General features: G+C 37.3%; 1 protein-coding gene across 2 annotated transcripts in view; it reads right to left on the minus strand.

Moving 5' to 3' along the window:
* Positions 1-18976, minus strand: part of morn4 (MORN repeat containing 4) — a 121453-nt gene that overhangs the window by 39322 nt on the left and 63155 nt on the right. Inside the window, exon 5 of one of the 2 annotated variants that reach the window (XM_039774951.1) lies at positions 7596-7792. In XM_039774951.1, the coding sequence (XP_039630885.1) occupies positions 7644-7792 (149 nt within the window). In that variant the 3' untranslated portion in view covers positions 7596-7643. Of the gene's footprint in view, positions 1-66; positions 7793-18976 lie in introns of those variants that run through there. The other variant, XM_039774943.1, reaches the window with a different exon arrangement.

Consider the following 18976-nt stretch of genomic DNA (forward strand, 5'->3'; position numbering starts at 1 on the left):
TCCTATGGAAAAATGCAAGAGACAGGGACAACATTTTCAAAAACAAACCATTTGTACACAGTTTGAATAATTTGAGTATTTTATTTCCTTTAATGTTAAAGCTTGCAAACAATGGTAAAGAACAGGAAAAAAACAAGTGATCTGAAAGCACTTTAAATAATACATTTTCATATAATAGCATTTGGTCTTGTGTTTAAGGTGAATTTACATTAGCCAAATGAGGGCACTGTGGTGTACAAAAACAAACTAAATAAATCCAGTCTAATTTGTATTAGAATACTTCCTGTACAATATCTTAAAGTATACTTGTGATTCAATACTGTTATTAATTTTCATTTATCAGAATACATGTATTTTTTGTTGTAATAGCACATTGAATTTAAAACTGTGTCATAATGTAAGAGGAAGAGGATTTCCAGTAGATTTAAATGGAAGCAGTTAGACATACAAGGGAATACTGGCAGTCACAGCACAAGGAAGAAGAAAAATTAGTATCCTGCGTGGGCACATTAAGCATGGGACGACTTTCAGAGCAGAATTTTTGGTTCACTCCACTAACTGGCGAATGACATAGGATGTGAGTAAAATACTTGCCACTTTTGCAAACACTTCCTAAAAGGGCTTTGTTATTCAGTGCTTAATGACACAGTTTAAAGTGGCTCTTTGTGGCCTCTCTCCTTTCACCAGCATGGGACAAACTGTCAGTTAAAAAACGAGTGATCAATAATGTCAAATATATTTGTCTCCATTACCCTGAAAAGTACACATAAATGAAAAAGGAAAGGCTTTAGCTATAAATAGAATGGCTTCAGCTAAAACAAAAGGAGCTCCAACAAATTGATATTTTGAGCAAACAGCTCACACTGGTAGGGGCACAAAACAACAGGCTACTTCAGTGCCAATAATATTGTACTCAGAAAAAGATGACTTATTGTATCAGGTCAAAGTGTGTGTGTGTTTATAAGCTTTACATTGACGTCTTCATGGCACATACCAACAAACAATGGCTTGGCTGAGTCCTTCATTTATACTATCTTGTTCAGATATAATTATAAGGTATTAGCGCCATGTGTTTTTTTTTTTTTTTTTGCATTTCAGTCTTGCAAAGACTAAAGTTAAGACTGAATAGAAGTATGACCACTTAAAAACAGTGCACATTGTATATTTATGGATGTGACAATTAAAACAGAATTAACACTTAAAATAGCAAATGGTATGAACATCATTCATACACAGATAGAGTGAAAACATTGGTGGTAATGTTTATATGTGCATCCAAACCAGCCTGATAATGTCCTGGTCACTTACCCCCTGGAAATTAATTGCAAGGTTTTCTTTATGTATTGGAAGGCATAAACCAGCTTGTACTGCAGTGTTGTGCAACACAGTGCAATGTCATTCAGGTAAAAATGTAAGCCCTAGAGATAATTGGTACAGTATAGGCACTGAAAGTGCATCTTCTAAATTCATAATGTTACATGTACTGCAGCGTGTCCTTGTATACCTCCCCTCTGTCACAGCTCGGGGATTTAGCATTGGACATAGTGAGCATGCAGGAGATGTTTACCTGCTGTTACCCAAAATAAGACTTAACTAAGAAGTTATTTGACATAATCAAAACCAAATATGTCAACACAGTAATAGCAGCTGTAATGTCAATTAGTATACCTCCTTATAGGATTAATCTTCCCCGCCCATGTATGGACTTGAACCTAAGCCACAGGACTGGTCACAAACATCACTGCTAAAAGGTTCTGGACTGACGTTTACTGCACAACAATCCTCCAGTCTTGTGGACAGAGCAGCCGGCAAGATCTAACTAAAGAAGCTCTGTTTCGGTTGTGACTTGGTTGGGTTTGTTGATGATTTACAAATAAGTTTAGTCACAGCTTTATTTAAGTTAATGAAGTATGCCAATACGACACCTTTGGGAAACTCGCCCCTGAACTTATGAAAAACTATAGGTGCCTTTCTAGAAAATGACTGAATTGCTCAGGGTCTGTCAACATTTTAGTGTTTTTAAAACTAAAGTACTTTAAAAAGACACGATTCTCCACCAGTTACTAATACATCTAAAATTTATCATCACAAAAAACATAATCCTCTTCACTTTCCAATTTTTAAAAAGTATATCTGTTTTAAATCTCCTAACAGTGGTGACAATCGTAAATATTCATTTTAGGTTAAATTCATGACGAGTACAACAAATCAGAGAAATGTAAGCATGATATGGTTAGAGTACGTGGAAGTGAACACGAGTTTTTCCGCATTCTAAGTAGTTTTCTCAGTTTAATTTATTATAATCCTACAAGGCATGTGTTGTAAAGGCTCATTAAAGCACCATCTAGACATTTAAGTGCAGTTATAAGGCATAAATTCAAAGCACAGAAAATATATAATTAATGTGAAATCAGCAAATGTCTAGGTATGCATAAACTTGAACTTTTCTCCTCCAATTTTGATTTCACATATAAGGAACAATTCTCATTGATGTTGGATACATTTAGCATTACATAGTTACATCTTATGCTACTAACATTTTTCTGAAAGTGCTTTATTTGGATAATCAAATTTGCAATATGTTAGAAAGTACATAAAGATAAATCTAATATCTTTATTCTGCTCTGAAAATGAAATATATTGGAAATGTACACAGAAGTACTACTAGTTATTTGAATTTGCGCCATTTAATTAATGAAACATCTGGAGGTACATTTTGTTTTAAAATTTAAAAGGTTATATTTATGTGTACACAGTAAATATAGAGAGAGTTTTTAATATTTTAGGGGAGTTGGTGAAGAGGTGTGTCAGAGAACATCTGTAAAAGAAAAAACAATAGGCAAAGGTTATTCCTATGCTGGAAAAAAATAGAAAAGAACGTAGCTTTCACACCTGAATGGCCTTTACCTGTTTGTTCATTATTTTAAACACAAATAGGATAAATAGTATAAAAATAAATATCTTGAAAAATGAGTGCTTGACTACAAAACAACAAGTGGTGGTAACATTAGAACTTCTCTGCTCGAACTCTAGACTGATCATAGCAAAAAGCACAATCTGTAAAGTCTGTCATCATAATAAGTTACACAACTAAATATTTGATTTGTCGTACAGTTGGTTCATAGTAGGTTATCCACTTGTTGTATTTTAGTCTGCAGATTGTATTGTATTAGTCAGACTGTTCAAAACAAATACTGAGCAAGTTACCTTCTTCAGTGCCGGAAATAAACACTTCAGCTGATGACTTGATTTGAATTGTTGACTACAAGATAATACTTTGCATTACAGCATGAAGTCTTCATATGTGTGTTCTTCACACGTTTTTAGTTTTTCATAGCAAGTTTAATACAGTCACTGCAATAATGATATTATTTTTATTTCTTCTGTTAATCATTTGTTTTTACAATTTATCCATTTTATTTCAGTCATTTTCCTTAACATATTTAGAAAGTGTTTTTCTTAATGAAATAAGTGGGTTGATGAAATACTGCAACAGGCAGTTTGATTTACAGTGTCTGTTAAATAACCAAACCTATAGATACTGTTTGTATATTTTATAAAAAAAAATGCAAATAAAATGTCAGTATTAAATTTACTACTAAAGATTTTTCCCAGCCATATAGAGGTAATAGGCAAATGCCATTAAGGTCGATGGTGAAACCAAGCTGTGGGCATCAGTTTGGTACCATACTGCTTATTTGGGTCTTTAGTTTACAGAACTCCTGCGTTTCACACTTCTTGGGGTGCTGTTGTTGAAAGCGCTAGACTGTTCTTCAGTGGGGATGGAGGAGTTTTTTCGAATGTGGGTTCTTGCTGACTACTTGCAACTCCAACTACGGCTTCAGAAGAGTAAGTAACCTCATGCTAATTGAACTAACTAGTGTAACTGGCAAGCCAACATTACATAAATGAAGGCAGCCATATCTAATGGTAAGCTTGTATTCAACTTCTCTTTTACACATAAAATAATTGTGCCTTTGCCAATTTATTTCTTAACGGGTGACTATGTGACCAACAAGGAGATGTACAGAGAACATAAAATGTGTATATTAAAGTATGATTTTATATTAGTATACTACACTTACTCCAGTGTAAATGTTTGGTATGTTTTTACTGTGATAACTGAAATCTGCTATGTGGGTCCTTGTAGTTACAACAGACCATTAACATTTTGCAATTCATAAATGACTCTTAATTATACCTGTATAATATTTACATACAGACTACATACCCCTGTCAGATTATAATTATTAAGTAGAATACTCATCAGCAGTAGGCCACTGCAGATGCTTCTTTCAAATTGAAACTTGGTAAACTGGTATTTAGTAAGCCACTGAATGGTCCGATTTCTGCTCTCTTTAATATAATATTGCTTGCTATTATGTAATCCTATTATATTAATAACAGTTAGCCCTCGTGGTTTATCTGTGCTGTAGACTTCACATGTGCTACCCCACTAGAAATCTCCTGGAGGAGCCCCTGATTAAGGTGCTTAACACCAGGAGATAATTCTGTTCATGTCATGAAAGCTTTTCACTCTACATTTGTAGAAAAACTCACTCTTACTCTACATACAATAAATAAAAAGGCACACTACAGTATTCCTTTTACATTGATAACACTTCACTCACCCACAAATGTTTGCTTAGCTGTTGTCTATGAAAATCCAGTCTAAACTCTAACATTTTAAGTAATTATTGCTAAATTTAATTTGCAAATGTCAATTTAAAACATGGCGTCTAAAAGCAGGACTTTATATAGATTCTTTAAAATGGTGAACCCACATCCACTCTAAAGCGATAATAAAGCCCAGCACTGTAAATAATCCATTTTAGTGGTAAGTCAGTGTTGAACCCCACTATTAGGACAGAGTAGTTTTCTGCATTTCAAGTATTTACTGATAAAATTCCTTTTGAAGGAAGATCTGCTTTATTGAGTCCACTTTACCCACCATAGTTTTCTAGGTATACACTGCTACATTTAATACAAATGTATCAAAACTGTTTTGTTTTCTGCGTTATTAATTACAGTATTACAAAATATAAACCTAACAAATCAAACTGCATTCAAATGTTAAAAGGTCTATCTTATATTTGGGGTGTTTACACCATGACAAACTCCTAAAGTAAAAAGAATCATAATAAGATAAACATGTACGAATAAGACCTGTGATGCTGCAAAATCGATTCTTATAAGGCATCAACAAAATGTATAACCTGTCACAACTTCATAAATGTCGAGGTGATGAATTATTTCAGATGTCGTCTAGTGATTTGCTTCAAGACTACTAATGAAGGAACTGGTTGAAGACCCTGCAATGTTGGCCTGTAGGCCCTTAGTCAGTTTTTATCCATTGGTATGAACTGGTGAATGATAACGCTTTGAAATGTGCTGGAAATTGTAAGATGGGTCCAAGTTAAAGCAGTGGATTTTAAATAGACCCAGTGTTTAAGTGAAACCTCTTCCTTCGCCGCGCCTATAAGAGTGCACGTCAAAACGTTCTCACTCCATCTATAAATGAGCCAGCCGGTCAAGCATGCGTTCTTGATCCACACCAAAGGGCAGTGTCAAATGCTTCACTCCTGCTAGCACAAATACAGAAACTCAGGGTATGCTTTTCAACAGTTCAGACCACTGCAAACAATTCATTCACTGGACATCTGAAAGCCAGACGTGACAGCGTAAATGATTAACAGACCTACGACATATTCATTTTCTCAATACCGATTATTGGCATATCAAAATACAGATAAAATTATTTATTAAGCAATTCTACTTGAATACCAAGGATATACTATAGAGATTTATTTTATTTTGGTTAGACATACTGTACGTGTATTCTGTATAGATTTTGTTGTATATTAGACTGCCGGTAATATGCTTAGTCTACATTATATTAGCATCAGTAACGCGTATCTTGCTCTGACACTATCTCCATTTGCCCAACATATTTCTGTAACATATATTGTATGCGTACCTTTTTCTTATTTACATTTAGTATATTTAGTGTTCTACACACCCTTTTTAAAATTTACCTTTTATTAATTTAAAATCAAGATAACCATTTCTCATGTTTAATAAGATGTTGTAACCCACACATATACTGTGCAGAGGGCGCTGTGGATTTCATTTGTCAAACGTGCTTGAGTAATTATTGCAAACGTCTCTTGATACATGTACAATTCTAAAAGCTGTAATTGGCACATACATTGTTGGACATTTTACTGAAATCTACTTTAACAATGTCCAGCAAAGAATTTAAAATATTCAGGTAAACAAACTAACGGATTATTTTAATAAGATGAACTCACCACAACAGATCCTAGAGTTTTGTATCATCTGTCATTGTTATTTTAGGTTATTTATCAGCCACAATTAACTGCAATGCTTTTGATTCACTGTGGGCTTCGGACAGAAATGTATTTGCTCATCAGGTCAGCAGATAATACAATTCACTCTAAAACACCTGAGAAGATACTGTGTGGAGCACATGATTCAACATCTCAAATGGTAATTTAGCTGACCCACTTTACTCAAACAAGAATTTCTGAAATCCCTGCACTCTAGCGGGCTCACAATGGAAAAAAAGGAGTAGTAGTAACTTTAACAATAACGTGTTATAAATAATAAGCTAAATAAATGTGTGAACGTTGATTGTTATAGAGCAGCTACTATGTGTCTGAGTATTCTGGGCACGATATACTGTGGAAGCCTAAAACGTAACAAATATTTGATATCCTAAGATGTTTTTAAATTGACTTGTCCAGCTTTATACCATCCTCTGTGAGAAAGGGGGCACTACAACGGACTGAAAACCACTCCAGGGCTGTGTCTGGGATTTTTCATCCTGTGCCCCTGGAATAAGCTCTTGAGTAGATCTGTCCGAGAATATGCAATGTGTACAGTATGTACGCTTTATGTCAAATCAGTCACCTTGTATGCATCATGACGTCTTTTGGGCCAAGTAATTACTTCTTACAGGTTTCTGACAATGTTGTAAGGGGCAGACCTGTTCACAGAATTTCTGATACTATTTAAAATGCACAACAAACAGAATTCTGTCATATGGTAAGTTAGATGGTAAATGACAAATATTCCAAGTATATTAGTCAGCTATAAAATATTTTAGAAAAAAGGCTAGAAGTATCTTGACTCTTAATAAGAAGGCATTGTCCACTTAAGGTGAAACTCTAGACAGCATATCACTGTAACTGAAAACTTCTGTGCAATTTATGGACAAGATATTAAGGCAAAAGTGACACTAATAACAGTTATTTTAAAAACATTTGGCAAAAAATGTTGCCTGAGCAGTAACATAACATTACAACTTAACTATCAGTCGATTTTGTGATACCAACAAAGTTTTAAGCATGTGCAAAAAGTGTGAAAATTACATTTGTGGAACACAGCACACCAGTAATATTAGTGTAATTGAAGTAAAGTGTTAAAAACAGTCTCCTAAAACACAAGTCTTCAGAGGGGCGTCTTATTGAAATGTACCGGTGTTACCCTCTCAAAATCATTTTCTTATTCTGAGCAGCATTTAATTGTATTGCACTACCGCCAAGCACTGAACTAAACGAGAAGGCTGTTACCCTGTCATCCATCCCTGAGGACCCCCAGATGATGCTGACTCATTGCTTTCATACAGAAAATCCACGAGCTGATTTGGCGGCGTCTTGAGCTCTCTGGATTGTTGCCAGGCACTTCTCTCTTTTCAGCAGCTTATTGTTCTCAAACAACCCTTCATTCCAGGGCACTCCATGGGTACCATCAGGGAAAGTGAGCAGTCCTATTACATTATAACAAAGAAACAAAACAATGCAAAATATTAATTAAGTGTTCTCTAGCAGTACAGGAAATTATAAGACGTCATATCTCAAAACCAACAATTTGTGATATCATGCTTGGAATTGTGCTTCCACACTGCTCTGATTGCTAAGGAAAGCAGCTATGCTGACATTGGCATCAAAATACAGTGTTTATATGACAAAGAAGAAAAACGCTCTGTTAAGTCAGAAGTGTTTGAAAAGCTTGGATTTGTGGTGAGCATAATTCCAAGTTTTGATTCACGATAATTAATTTTTTGTTTCCAGATAATTTTGCAATTGTGAAATGCAAAACTCACTAAACGCAATCTCGGTAATCACTAACACGAACGGAGATAAAATCATCGAACACAAAAATATAATGTACACTTTTAGAGACTACTATAAATCCCTATATACTACTGAGTTTAAAGAAGACAATATACAATCTAATGCATTTCTGGATACATTACAGATACCACAAATTGACGCTTTTAGTGTGGAGGAACTCGATAAACCTCTGTCATTATCAGAATTACTGGATGCTATAAAGTCACTCCAAGGTGGAAAAGCAGCAGGCCCTGACGGCTACCCTGCAGTGTTTTACAAGAAATTCTCCGCTCAGCTAGCTCCCCTCCTATTAGCAACATTTACAGAAGCCAGAGATAACCAATCTCTTCCACAAACCTTTCGCCAAGCATTAATCACTGTCTTTCCAAAACAAAATAAGGACTTATTACAATGTGCATCATACAGACCAATTTCACTTCTGAATAACGACGTTAAAATACTCTCTAAAATCATAGCTAGAAGGATGGAGAAAGTGCTCCCCTCGGTAATATCACAAGACCAAACTGGATTTATTAGGGGCTGACACTTATCTTCAAATCTTCGACACCTGTTTAATGTAATATACTCACCAACTAAATTAAACACCCCAGAAATATTATTATCATTGGATGCAGAAAAAGCATTCGACATGATTGAATGGAAATACCTTTTTACTATTTTGGAGAAGTTTGGGTTTGGCCCAACATTTGTGCATGGATTAAATTACTGTATACTAACCCAGAAGCTTCAGTTTGCATCAATAACATTTGCTCAGACTACTTTAAACTAGAACGTGGCACAAGACAAGGATGCCCTTTGTCACCACTGCTTTTTGCAATTGCCATTGAACCACTGGCAATACATTGTCGAAATACTGATCAGATAAAGGGGATTAGCAGAGAAGGACTGGAACAGAAAATCTCATTATATGCAGATGACATGGTACTGTATATATCGGACCCAGAAAATTCTGTGCCTGCAGTCTTAGCAGCACTCACAGAATTTCAAAAGCTCTCTGGTCTCAGAATTAATCTGAATAAAAGTGTACTCTTTCCGTGAATTCTCAAGCATATAATATTAGATTAGACACCCTACCTTTTATCATTGCAGAACAGTTTAAATACCTGGGGTAAACATCACAAGTAAACATAAAGCTCTTATCAACAAAATTTCGTGCCTGCATGGAAAAAATTAAACAAGACTTGCATAGATGGTCAACCCTTCATCTCACACTAGCTGGAAGAATTAACACTGTTAAGATGAATATTCTTCCTAAGCTCCTTTTTATTTCAAAACATACCAATATACATTAATAAATCGTTCTTTAAGCAATTAGATTCAACAATAACCTCATTTATTTGGAATTCTAAACATCCACGCATCAAAAGAGCGACCCTACAAAGACAAAAGGCAGAAGGCGGCATGGCTCTACCTAACTTCCAGTTTTATTACTGGGCGCAAATATACAGTCGATAAGAACCTGGACACAAATAGAAGAACATACACAGGCATGGACCGCAATAGAAGTAAAATCCTGCAGTACTTCTTTGTATTCCTTGCTCTGTGCTCCAATAAACACACGCTATCGGCAATACACTAATAACCCAATTGTGCTCCACTCACTTAGAATCTGGAACCAATGTAGAAAGCATTTTAAGACGGAGAAGCTTCTTTCTGTGGCACCCTGCAAGAGAACCACCTCTTTCAACCTTCACAAACATATGCAGTTTTAATATCTGGAAAAATTTGGAATTAACTTGCTTAGAGATCTTTATATAGACAACGCCTTTGCATCCTATGAACAATTACATTCCAAATTTAACATTCCAGCTACAAATTTCTTTCACTATCTTCAAATCAGGAACTTTGTTAAACAGAACCTTCCAGATTTTCCTCATCTTGCACCCTCATCCACGCTGGAAAAATATTGCTCAATTTCAAGGAGTTAGACTCCATCTCTACAATATATAAAATCATTTTACAATCCCTTCCTTTCAAAGATCCAAGAGGACACTGGGAAAATGACCTCTCAATTAATATATCAGAAAAGGAGTGGAAAGTAGCAATGCAGAGAATTCACTCAAGCTCCATATGCAAAGCATACAATTATACAACTCAAAATTATATATCGAGCACATCTGTCTCGACTAAAACTCTCCAAAATGTTTCCAGGGCATGATCCAACCTGCGAACGTTGCAACCAAGCCCCAGCCTCACTAGGTCACATGTTCTGGGCCTGCACCAAATTAACATTATTCTGGACAAAAATTTTTAATTACCTCTCAGACAGCCTTGGACTCACAATCCCTCCTAACCCATTAACAGCTGTGTTTGGGGTTCTTCCAGAGGGCTTAAAGTGGAGAAAGACAAACAAATTGTGATTGCATTCACTACACTGTTGGCACACAGACTTATTCTGATAAACTGGAAGAACCCAAACTCTCCTCTTTAAGTCAGTGGGAAACTGATGTGTTATATTATTTGAAATTGGAAAAATCAAATACTCAGTTAGAGGATCTGTACAGACTTTTTTCAAAACATGGCAGGATCTAATCAGTAATATTTTAAAATAAGTTTATAAAGCACAGAGAATTTATTAATTTAGGTATTTTTACAAGCCTTAAATTTTACACGTTTGGCTTGCTCTCTCTCTCAGGGTGGGGATCGATCTGTTCTTAACATAATTCCTTTTTTTTGTAAAAACTTGATTGCTATGTATTGATTGTAATAAAATTAATAAATAAAAATTAAAAAAAAAAAAAACTCACTAAAGAATTCTGGGATATTTAAAAGTTTTCTTGATGGTGGAAAACAAAGACCACAGCTTTCTAAAGCTCCTTCACATTTTCCCATTTACGTGTCTCCTTTCCTACAGGTGCATAAAGCGTGTAATCTGTACCAGCGGTAAAATCAATTCTATTTATGCCTCTTGTTCACATCACCATGGATGAGTGACTATGTTTGTGACATGCTGCATATTCTCCACGTGAAAACACAATAAAATCTCACAACATGGGATGCCGCTGCTGCCAAAACCCAGCCCACTCCTTGTTACCTTCCAAGTGCCTTGTCCTAGCTGAGGATATGCACACTTCTGGCGATTTTTTTTTTCCCCTCAGTCGAGCTTTTTACTTACAGTAAATTCAGAATTAATGCATGAAGACGCTTCTAGACAGGTCTCAACACCTTTCTTCATGTGAATGGCATAAATTTGCAATTTTTTTGCAAATTACTTAGAAAAGAGAAACACTTAAATCCACTGCCACTCAATTCACACCAATCATTTTGTTCATCACTGATGTCCATCTACTGTATTTCTGAGCTTACTGTAGTACGGTTTTTCTAGTTAAGGCAGGATATGCCAGTGACACTGGGTGTAAGACTGAAACCAGCTCAGAAAGCAACACCAATTCACGTTGGTACACAGTAGGTTTTAGAGGTGACAGTTCACTTAACACACATCTTTGGAATGGAGAAAAGCAGAGAGCCTAGAGAGTCCAGTTGTGGACAGAGCAAGCACATTTCATATAGACAACAAATAGGCCAGGATGTCAGCCCAGGACTCTGGAGCGCCATGAGGCTTCAGCCAAAATGCCACAGGTGGAGTGTTGGCTTTGAGGCTAGGGATCTGCATTGGCAATCAGAAGGTTGCCGGTTCGAATCCCGTAAACGGCAAAGGGGATTCTGCTCTGTTAGGCCCTTGAGCAAGGCCCTTAACCAGCAATTGCTGAGCACCTTGAGTAGTGAGAAAAGCGCTATATAAATGCAAAGAATAATTATTATTATTATTAAATGATTATTTTAATGGTTGATGAACCATGAGGAGGATAAAGGACGTTTTTCATTTTAATACATTTATTTTTGATCTCTGAACTATGTGTCATAAATGACATAAAATGGTATATTAGAGGAGAGGAGCAATAAGAAGTAGCATTAGTTTCCCCCGGATTAGTGTCAGCAGGAATGCCTTGAATTGTAAGGTTGTGTTCTCCAACTACTGGCAGGAGGGTCCATTCCAATACCCTGGCATAGACATTCAAGAAAGCCAGATCTCTTGATAAATGGAACACAAGTTTTAAAAATGTGGAGCAATGGACAATTCTGCCAGTCCTGAGATGCCACCTCTACTTCAAAAACAACGTCAAAGAGGTAAGGTAACCAAGAAGTCCCCAAAATATTAACCATTTTCTAACCAGATCTTATTTGCCACTGTAGCCAAAGAAATTGATCAAGGTCTACCTAATGTTTCTTGCTCCAACTTAGCCTTAGGAATTAAGAGTATTTCAAAATGTTTTCATCTCTCTCTCTCACTATCCTTAATGGAGCTCAACATTGCTAAGAACATTCTGATTGACATTCCTTCCTAAGTAATGGGTTGCTTGTAGTCACCGTAAATATATTCTCTGTGGTCTTGATAACTTTCTTCTAAACATAGTTTCCTACCATTTTCATACTCAAGTACCCCTTAGTCAAATCTGGAGCACCTTGTGCGTTAATTGTAATGTTTCTTCAACTCAATAGGTTACGTCACCTTTGGTGTCCACCACAGTATCTTAGAGTTTGCCTCTATGGCCGGCACTGACCACTATCAGACCATAGTGCTTTTGCAGCAGCCTCCACCATTGAGGTCTTGGAACAGTGTCTATTCAAGGTCCATGCTCCTGATTTCCCCTAAGTTGTAGAAGAAGCTCTTTAGGTAGTGTGATTTGAACCCATGCTGAATACAATATGTCCACCAGATGCTCCCAAAACATTATTAAGTGAATCCAGTGGTCTGTCCAAGTGATGCTAAAGGTTGTGATTGGCTGATAGTGTCCATGACACATGACCTCAGACAAGATGGCTCAACAACAAAGTCCACTAATGACTTTCAGCATAAGGACAAAGTACAAGTGTCACATGGCATACATCCAGACTGCTACGTTTCACTTTAAAACATCCACACTAACATTTTAACATCATTTATGAAAGTATCTCTGTCCACCCTAAAATGACCAAAAAAGGCATATGACTTAAGAGTGTGCTGGCAGAAAAATTTGTAATGGAATGGTAACACCACCAGCCATGTGAACTATAGCAAAATTAACAACTGGTAAATAATTATTTGACTTTTGTGCAAGTATACAGCATTTAAACTGTGAAAAATGCAATTTAGATGCATAAATGTAAGCAACACGACAAATGCCACTGAAAGAAACTCTTCAGTGTCCTCCATGTTAGAAAATGGTATTCTGTGAGGGATGCAAAAGTTTCTCTTTTTAGAGGTTAAAAACACCAGGGGCCTCATGTATAAACGGTGCGTACACACAGAAATGTTGCGTAAGAACTTTTCCACATTCAAATCACGATGTATAAAACCTACACTTGGCGTAAAGCCACGCACTTTTCCACGGTACCTCATACCTTGTCGTACGCAAGTTCTCCACTCGGTTTTGCAGACTGGCGGCACCCAGCGTCAAAGCAATGGTACTGTTCTTGTGTGATTACTCATTATTTTCATGACGCGGCTTTATAAATACACAGAAACTAACCGCATATTGTTTATTAGTGTAATGCATCTGATTGTAATTAACTTGTAACAATATAATGGTCCACAGAATGGTCAAACTATTCTAAATACCATAACTGCTTTAGCGTTGTTACTCTCTTCTTCTAGCTCCTCCCGTTAGGAGTTGCCACAGCGGATCATCTTTTTCCATATTTCTCTCACTGCACCACTCGGAGTATTTATATCACTGTATCGGAGTGTGAATCACAGCAGCAGCTGATCGGAAAGAGAATTATCGGTATACAGTTTCATGGACACGCTGTCTCAGCCACTGCAAAACGTTTTAAAGCCTTTCCTGTACGGACCTCGCGGTTCAGAAACAGTTTCATCCCAAGAACTTTAAATGCATTCAATCAATTGCACCTTGTAGAACGGTTTGTACTTATAAGTACAATCACCCCACTGTAAACTTGCACTACAGTTATAATATCTCACAACCTGAGCCACTTTATAAAGCGCGTATTTACATATGATGATGACATCATTTTTAAGGTGAAATGCAGCAAAATATGTTTGTTAAATAATACAGATAAAACTTTAACTTCATTTAAATAATCTATATTCTTCACTGGGAGTGTCGTTAAGGATAGAATAATTAAACATGTACTATGAAGATATTTCAATGTTCTTTAAACGTTTTGAAGAATCGGCGCTAAGCTTACAGATGGCTTAACTTCTATTACAGAGCTGATTGTATGGCGATCGGTTACTTGGGGAAAGAAAAGCAAGGACTGCAGTGATGGCTACGCCAATATATATTGAATATAAAACAGAAAGAGAAAATAAAAACACAGCTAAAAACGCAGTGACAAATTTCGGCAAAAGTTAAATGCTTGTGTCATGAGCACGAGGCTGCTATGCAGTGTCTGCAACGGACGTAGCCTTCCACCGTGCATAAGCTACCTTACTGACGGGCGGGCGAAGGAGCCACCGATTCTTCCTCTGCCCAGTGCCACCACAAGCCTAGAACCGCCCCGGAGTACTGCTGCAATAAATTATTACATCGAAGTGAAACACATGTTTAATAACGTGCTTTAACTCCTATCATCATGAAAATGACATCACGTATACATCTCAGTATTTTAGTTATTCAGAGAGCTGTAATATCATGAATGTAATGGACTCTGTGTCCAGTTGGAGGAAGAGAGCCAGTTTAAGACGCAAGTAGTGATTCACACACATAGAGCATATAGAAGATCAAATACAAAACAAAGCATTTAACGTGCTACTTTAATTGTGATGTGATTTGAGAAACTGGTTAATTAAACGATTTTAAGATGAAGTTTATGATGTTCTACTTTAATGACAAAATAAACTACGTGATTAAAGTGGAAATGTCGAGATTGAAGTTGACATTTCGTGCTTTTTCCCCACTGTGTGCCTTTTTTTCTCTGTACCCTAATAAGCTTTCATATGACACTCAGACAGTGGGCTTACAACTCGGCTTTTCACGGCGACTTTGATATGTGACTTCTTTTTTATTTCCGGCACTGTGCGATTTGTGAATGTGAGCTTTCAAGTTTCTCCAACACTCTATGTCACTCGATCAACTTTCTTTTGTTGATTATACCACGGTTTATTTGAACAAATACAGTAGTATGTATTTCCTTTGCCTCCACTTAGTATTCGCTGAAATTCTTATATTTTCCCCGTGCTTTTCCCATTGTCTTTTCACAGAAGGCTGCGCTTAAGGGTGATTTATATTGATTTGCATATTCAAAGAGGCGTAATTCTGGGAGGAGTTGGGGCGTTACATAAAGCGCATGCACGAGCATTAGTTTTCATGCTGATCGGGATTTATGTAGCAGAAGAATGTGGAAGTTGGAGTACACACAGATTCCTGCATCTGGATTTTTCTGTGCGTAAGCACATTTCGGCTTTTGTGCTTACGCCATGTTATAGTGCGAGTTCTACGCACGGCGTTATACATGAGGCCCCAGGGTTGTGTGAAGAAAAGGCAAACACAGAGACTAACGTCTGCATTGTAGTGTGGACATCGCTTTAGGAGCCACTTGGTGTCTGAGCACGGTGTTCACTATGAACAACCCATAACACACACACAAATCCAAAAACAATTCACCTCTGGAAATTGTACTATTCCTCCAACTGTATGGTGCATTGTCAGAGACTTGAAAGAATTCCAATGTCCATCTGGGGCTTCTCACGTGGGTTGGGGGGCACCAAAGTAAGAGGAAGACCACCACCACAGCTGTGCACAGAGATTTACTCTAACTGCTAATTTTCAAAAAGCTGAACCAACTCCAAACCCTTTCCCATCAAAGACATGCAGTTTTATATACCAAGGTGTACTTTCCAGAGGCCAGGTGTCCTAGGTTTGGATTTGGAGTAGAAATGTCTGTATTGGGGGAGTACACATGGTGGCTTTAACACCCTTTCCTTGAGCCAATCCTGATCAAGTATTAAGGACCAGGCGTTCACCAGTGAGCACCTCCCCTAGGTCTTATTCCTAGAATAGGTTTCCAAATAGTTGTCCTGGGTGAAGTTTGTGTGTGTTTCCTTTAAACCATCATAGGAGTCGTGTTTTTCATTTCCTCTTTGCATGGCGGCTCCTTCTCTTAGTGTAATCCTAACAAGAATCCAAAGTTGCTGTGTGGACCAGTAAAGCAAACAAGCCTCCCATTCTGAGAACAGCTCTGTAATTGTTTAATCAAGCCCCTGTTGCATGTTTATGATGTCTTTACTGCCACATGTATAGAGTACTGTCCAGTTCTTACTTGCACATGCTAATCAACTTCAACACGTCACCACTTTTTGACACTAATTAGTGATTATAAGTAGCTTACCTTAAAATGTCCGTCTCTGAAAAATCTTAAAAATATATTTGTCATTAATGGACAATGCGAATAAGGAAATGCATATGATACGCCGTCACACATGCGTGCTTAGGAGATAATTCTACCCTGGGTTGAGATGGGCCGCTGTAGTCAACTGCCTCTCCCTTTTCATCTGCTGTAGTGAGGGGTGTTACTAAGTGGTTTGACCTCACTTTCCCTACAGAGAAGGATACCGTATAAACACCAGCCAGGCTCTAGCAGAGATATTCATCCTGGGACTAACACAGTAGAGAGATGAAGTGCCCGATCAGTAGCTGCCTTATAGCATGTTTGGACCAAGGTTGAGGTGGTCATACTTTTTGTTTTACTTTATTCCAAGTAGGGGTTCTACCAGGGTGGCACCTGCCCTTGGCCTATCTTGGGTGTACTTCTCGTGCAGTTTAAAGCACTACAAATGTTCATTCTGGATACACACACACACATGCTGTGCAGTAGGCTAGGTCGATTAAGCCATGCTGCATTTATACTCCTCTAATTTGATACATTTCACAGTCACCTCCAACCGTAAGCCCCTCTCTAAATTGAGCTTTACTTGATTTCCTCTTGTGATTTATAAGGAGGATTCAGTGCATCAGCCTGATGGTTTTGGAATCCTTGGTACGTATCCCATGCCAGGTCATAGCCTTGGTCGGTTTCGAGTACCTTGTGTGGGTTTTCATCTCCACAGAATTGCAGGTTAGGTTAACTGGCAATTCAAACTTCCACATGCTAGTGTGAATGTGGGTGTGTTGTGTCTGTGAGTGGGCCCCGAGATGTACCGGCACCCTTGTCATGATAGGCTCTGCAATCCTGACTAGTTAATGCAATAATCTAGTTGCTGATGTTCACTGCAGGTTTGTGTCAGAGGGCCGTGGTGTTGTTAAATGATCAGCGAGTGTAGGTGTGTGAATTTATAGATGGACAGCATCTTTAGGCCTGGATGTGCACTTCACGTAGCGCCTCATGACTCACGGCTGGAATAAGCACAGATTCGACAAATGGATGGATAATAAGTGCAGCATATTTACAGAGCAAGCAGTTCTGCTGCTACCTAGAGACCAAAAGCAATCTGTAGGTAATTAATGTTTGTTTATTGTATCATGCAATTATTGCGAAACAAAATAAATGAAAACCCAATATGTTTTCCAATATGCCTGTATTTTATAAATCAAAACCTACAGAAATGTTGAACCTTCAGTGTGCTCTTTCATTTATCAGTCTGCATATTTAAAGTCCTACAATAAAGAAAGTCGATCATCTAAAAAATCTTAAGCATATAACTCACCGCAAAAAATGCATTTTTACACCATTTTTTAATTTTTGCTTGATTTTTTTTCCCCAATTCTTCATCTTTTAATCTTATGTGCTGGACTAATAATTTAAATTTCTAGATTTCCTCAAAATAAATGTCTCCTCCAGGCAGACCTTCTAGCAACTTCCCAGCTGATTTCTCATTTCATTTGACAACTGATCCTTGGCCTTTACCAGCAGTCGTACAAATGAACGCCGTATCTCTTGTTTTTCTACAGAACACAGAAAGACGTTTACTGCTGTGATGTGATTTTGTTTAACCCGAGTTGTTGGTTAACTTTTCATTCTTTTTGTTTTCTTCATTCAGTTGCTTGTTAGGATTATAAATCCTTAATTGTTTCTTGTACTCTTTTGTTTACAGATCTGCCAATTAGCAATGAACAAGCAGACTGCAGGTAATGGAGTTGTTACAGATGAAATAGCTAATTAGGTGTAACTTTGAACTAATTTCTTTCTAAATATTATATTTAAAAATCCTTTTTATCGTGAAACACATGAGACTGTGAAAAGTTGGAGTCCATTACCCCAGGAAAGTCAACCAGACACAATCTTTCAGAATTCTGAGGGGTTTACTGGCTCTGCTTATTTGTGAACAAAGCCATAAAAAATTACTGGGCCACAGTAACCAGATTCTCCCCAAACCAAATGAGCATGAAATGGAGGGCTAGGACTGGTAGGATTGTGCCCAGGTGGGTGGCTCATTTAAAAAAAAAAAAAATTTAGTTGTAGTTCACCACTGCAGTTTTCAATGTTTTTGTTATTGGAAGGCACAATCCATATCTTTCACCCTTGACAAAGCACAGCCACACAGTCATAGCTAATTCACTAGTGCATCCTAGACAATGCACTAAGCATTTCAAGCCAATCATAGCCAAAAAAAAAAAACAGACCACCTCATAGGATACCCACTGTAGCCCATAACTCCAATATTGTTACTGATTGCTGCACTATGATTCAAAAAAGCAAAATTATAAACATTTCTTGGCTTAAATTGAGGTGCGAGTCTCCTCACTCTCTATTTGAGGCTTCTATTTTTCAGCAAATGCATTGGCCTAGGATCAGTATGGTGTCCAGCCAGCATGGGGCATTGGGCAGATCTTGTTGGTTAAAAATAACATTGATGAGACTAAACATGTACATGTGCA

The sequence above is a fragment of the Polypterus senegalus genome, chromosome 1 (genome assembly GCF_016835505.1).
Source record: "Polypterus senegalus isolate Bchr_013 chromosome 1, ASM1683550v1, whole genome shotgun sequence".
NCBI classification, from domain to species: domain Eukaryota; kingdom Metazoa; phylum Chordata; class Cladistia; order Polypteriformes; family Polypteridae; genus Polypterus; species Polypterus senegalus.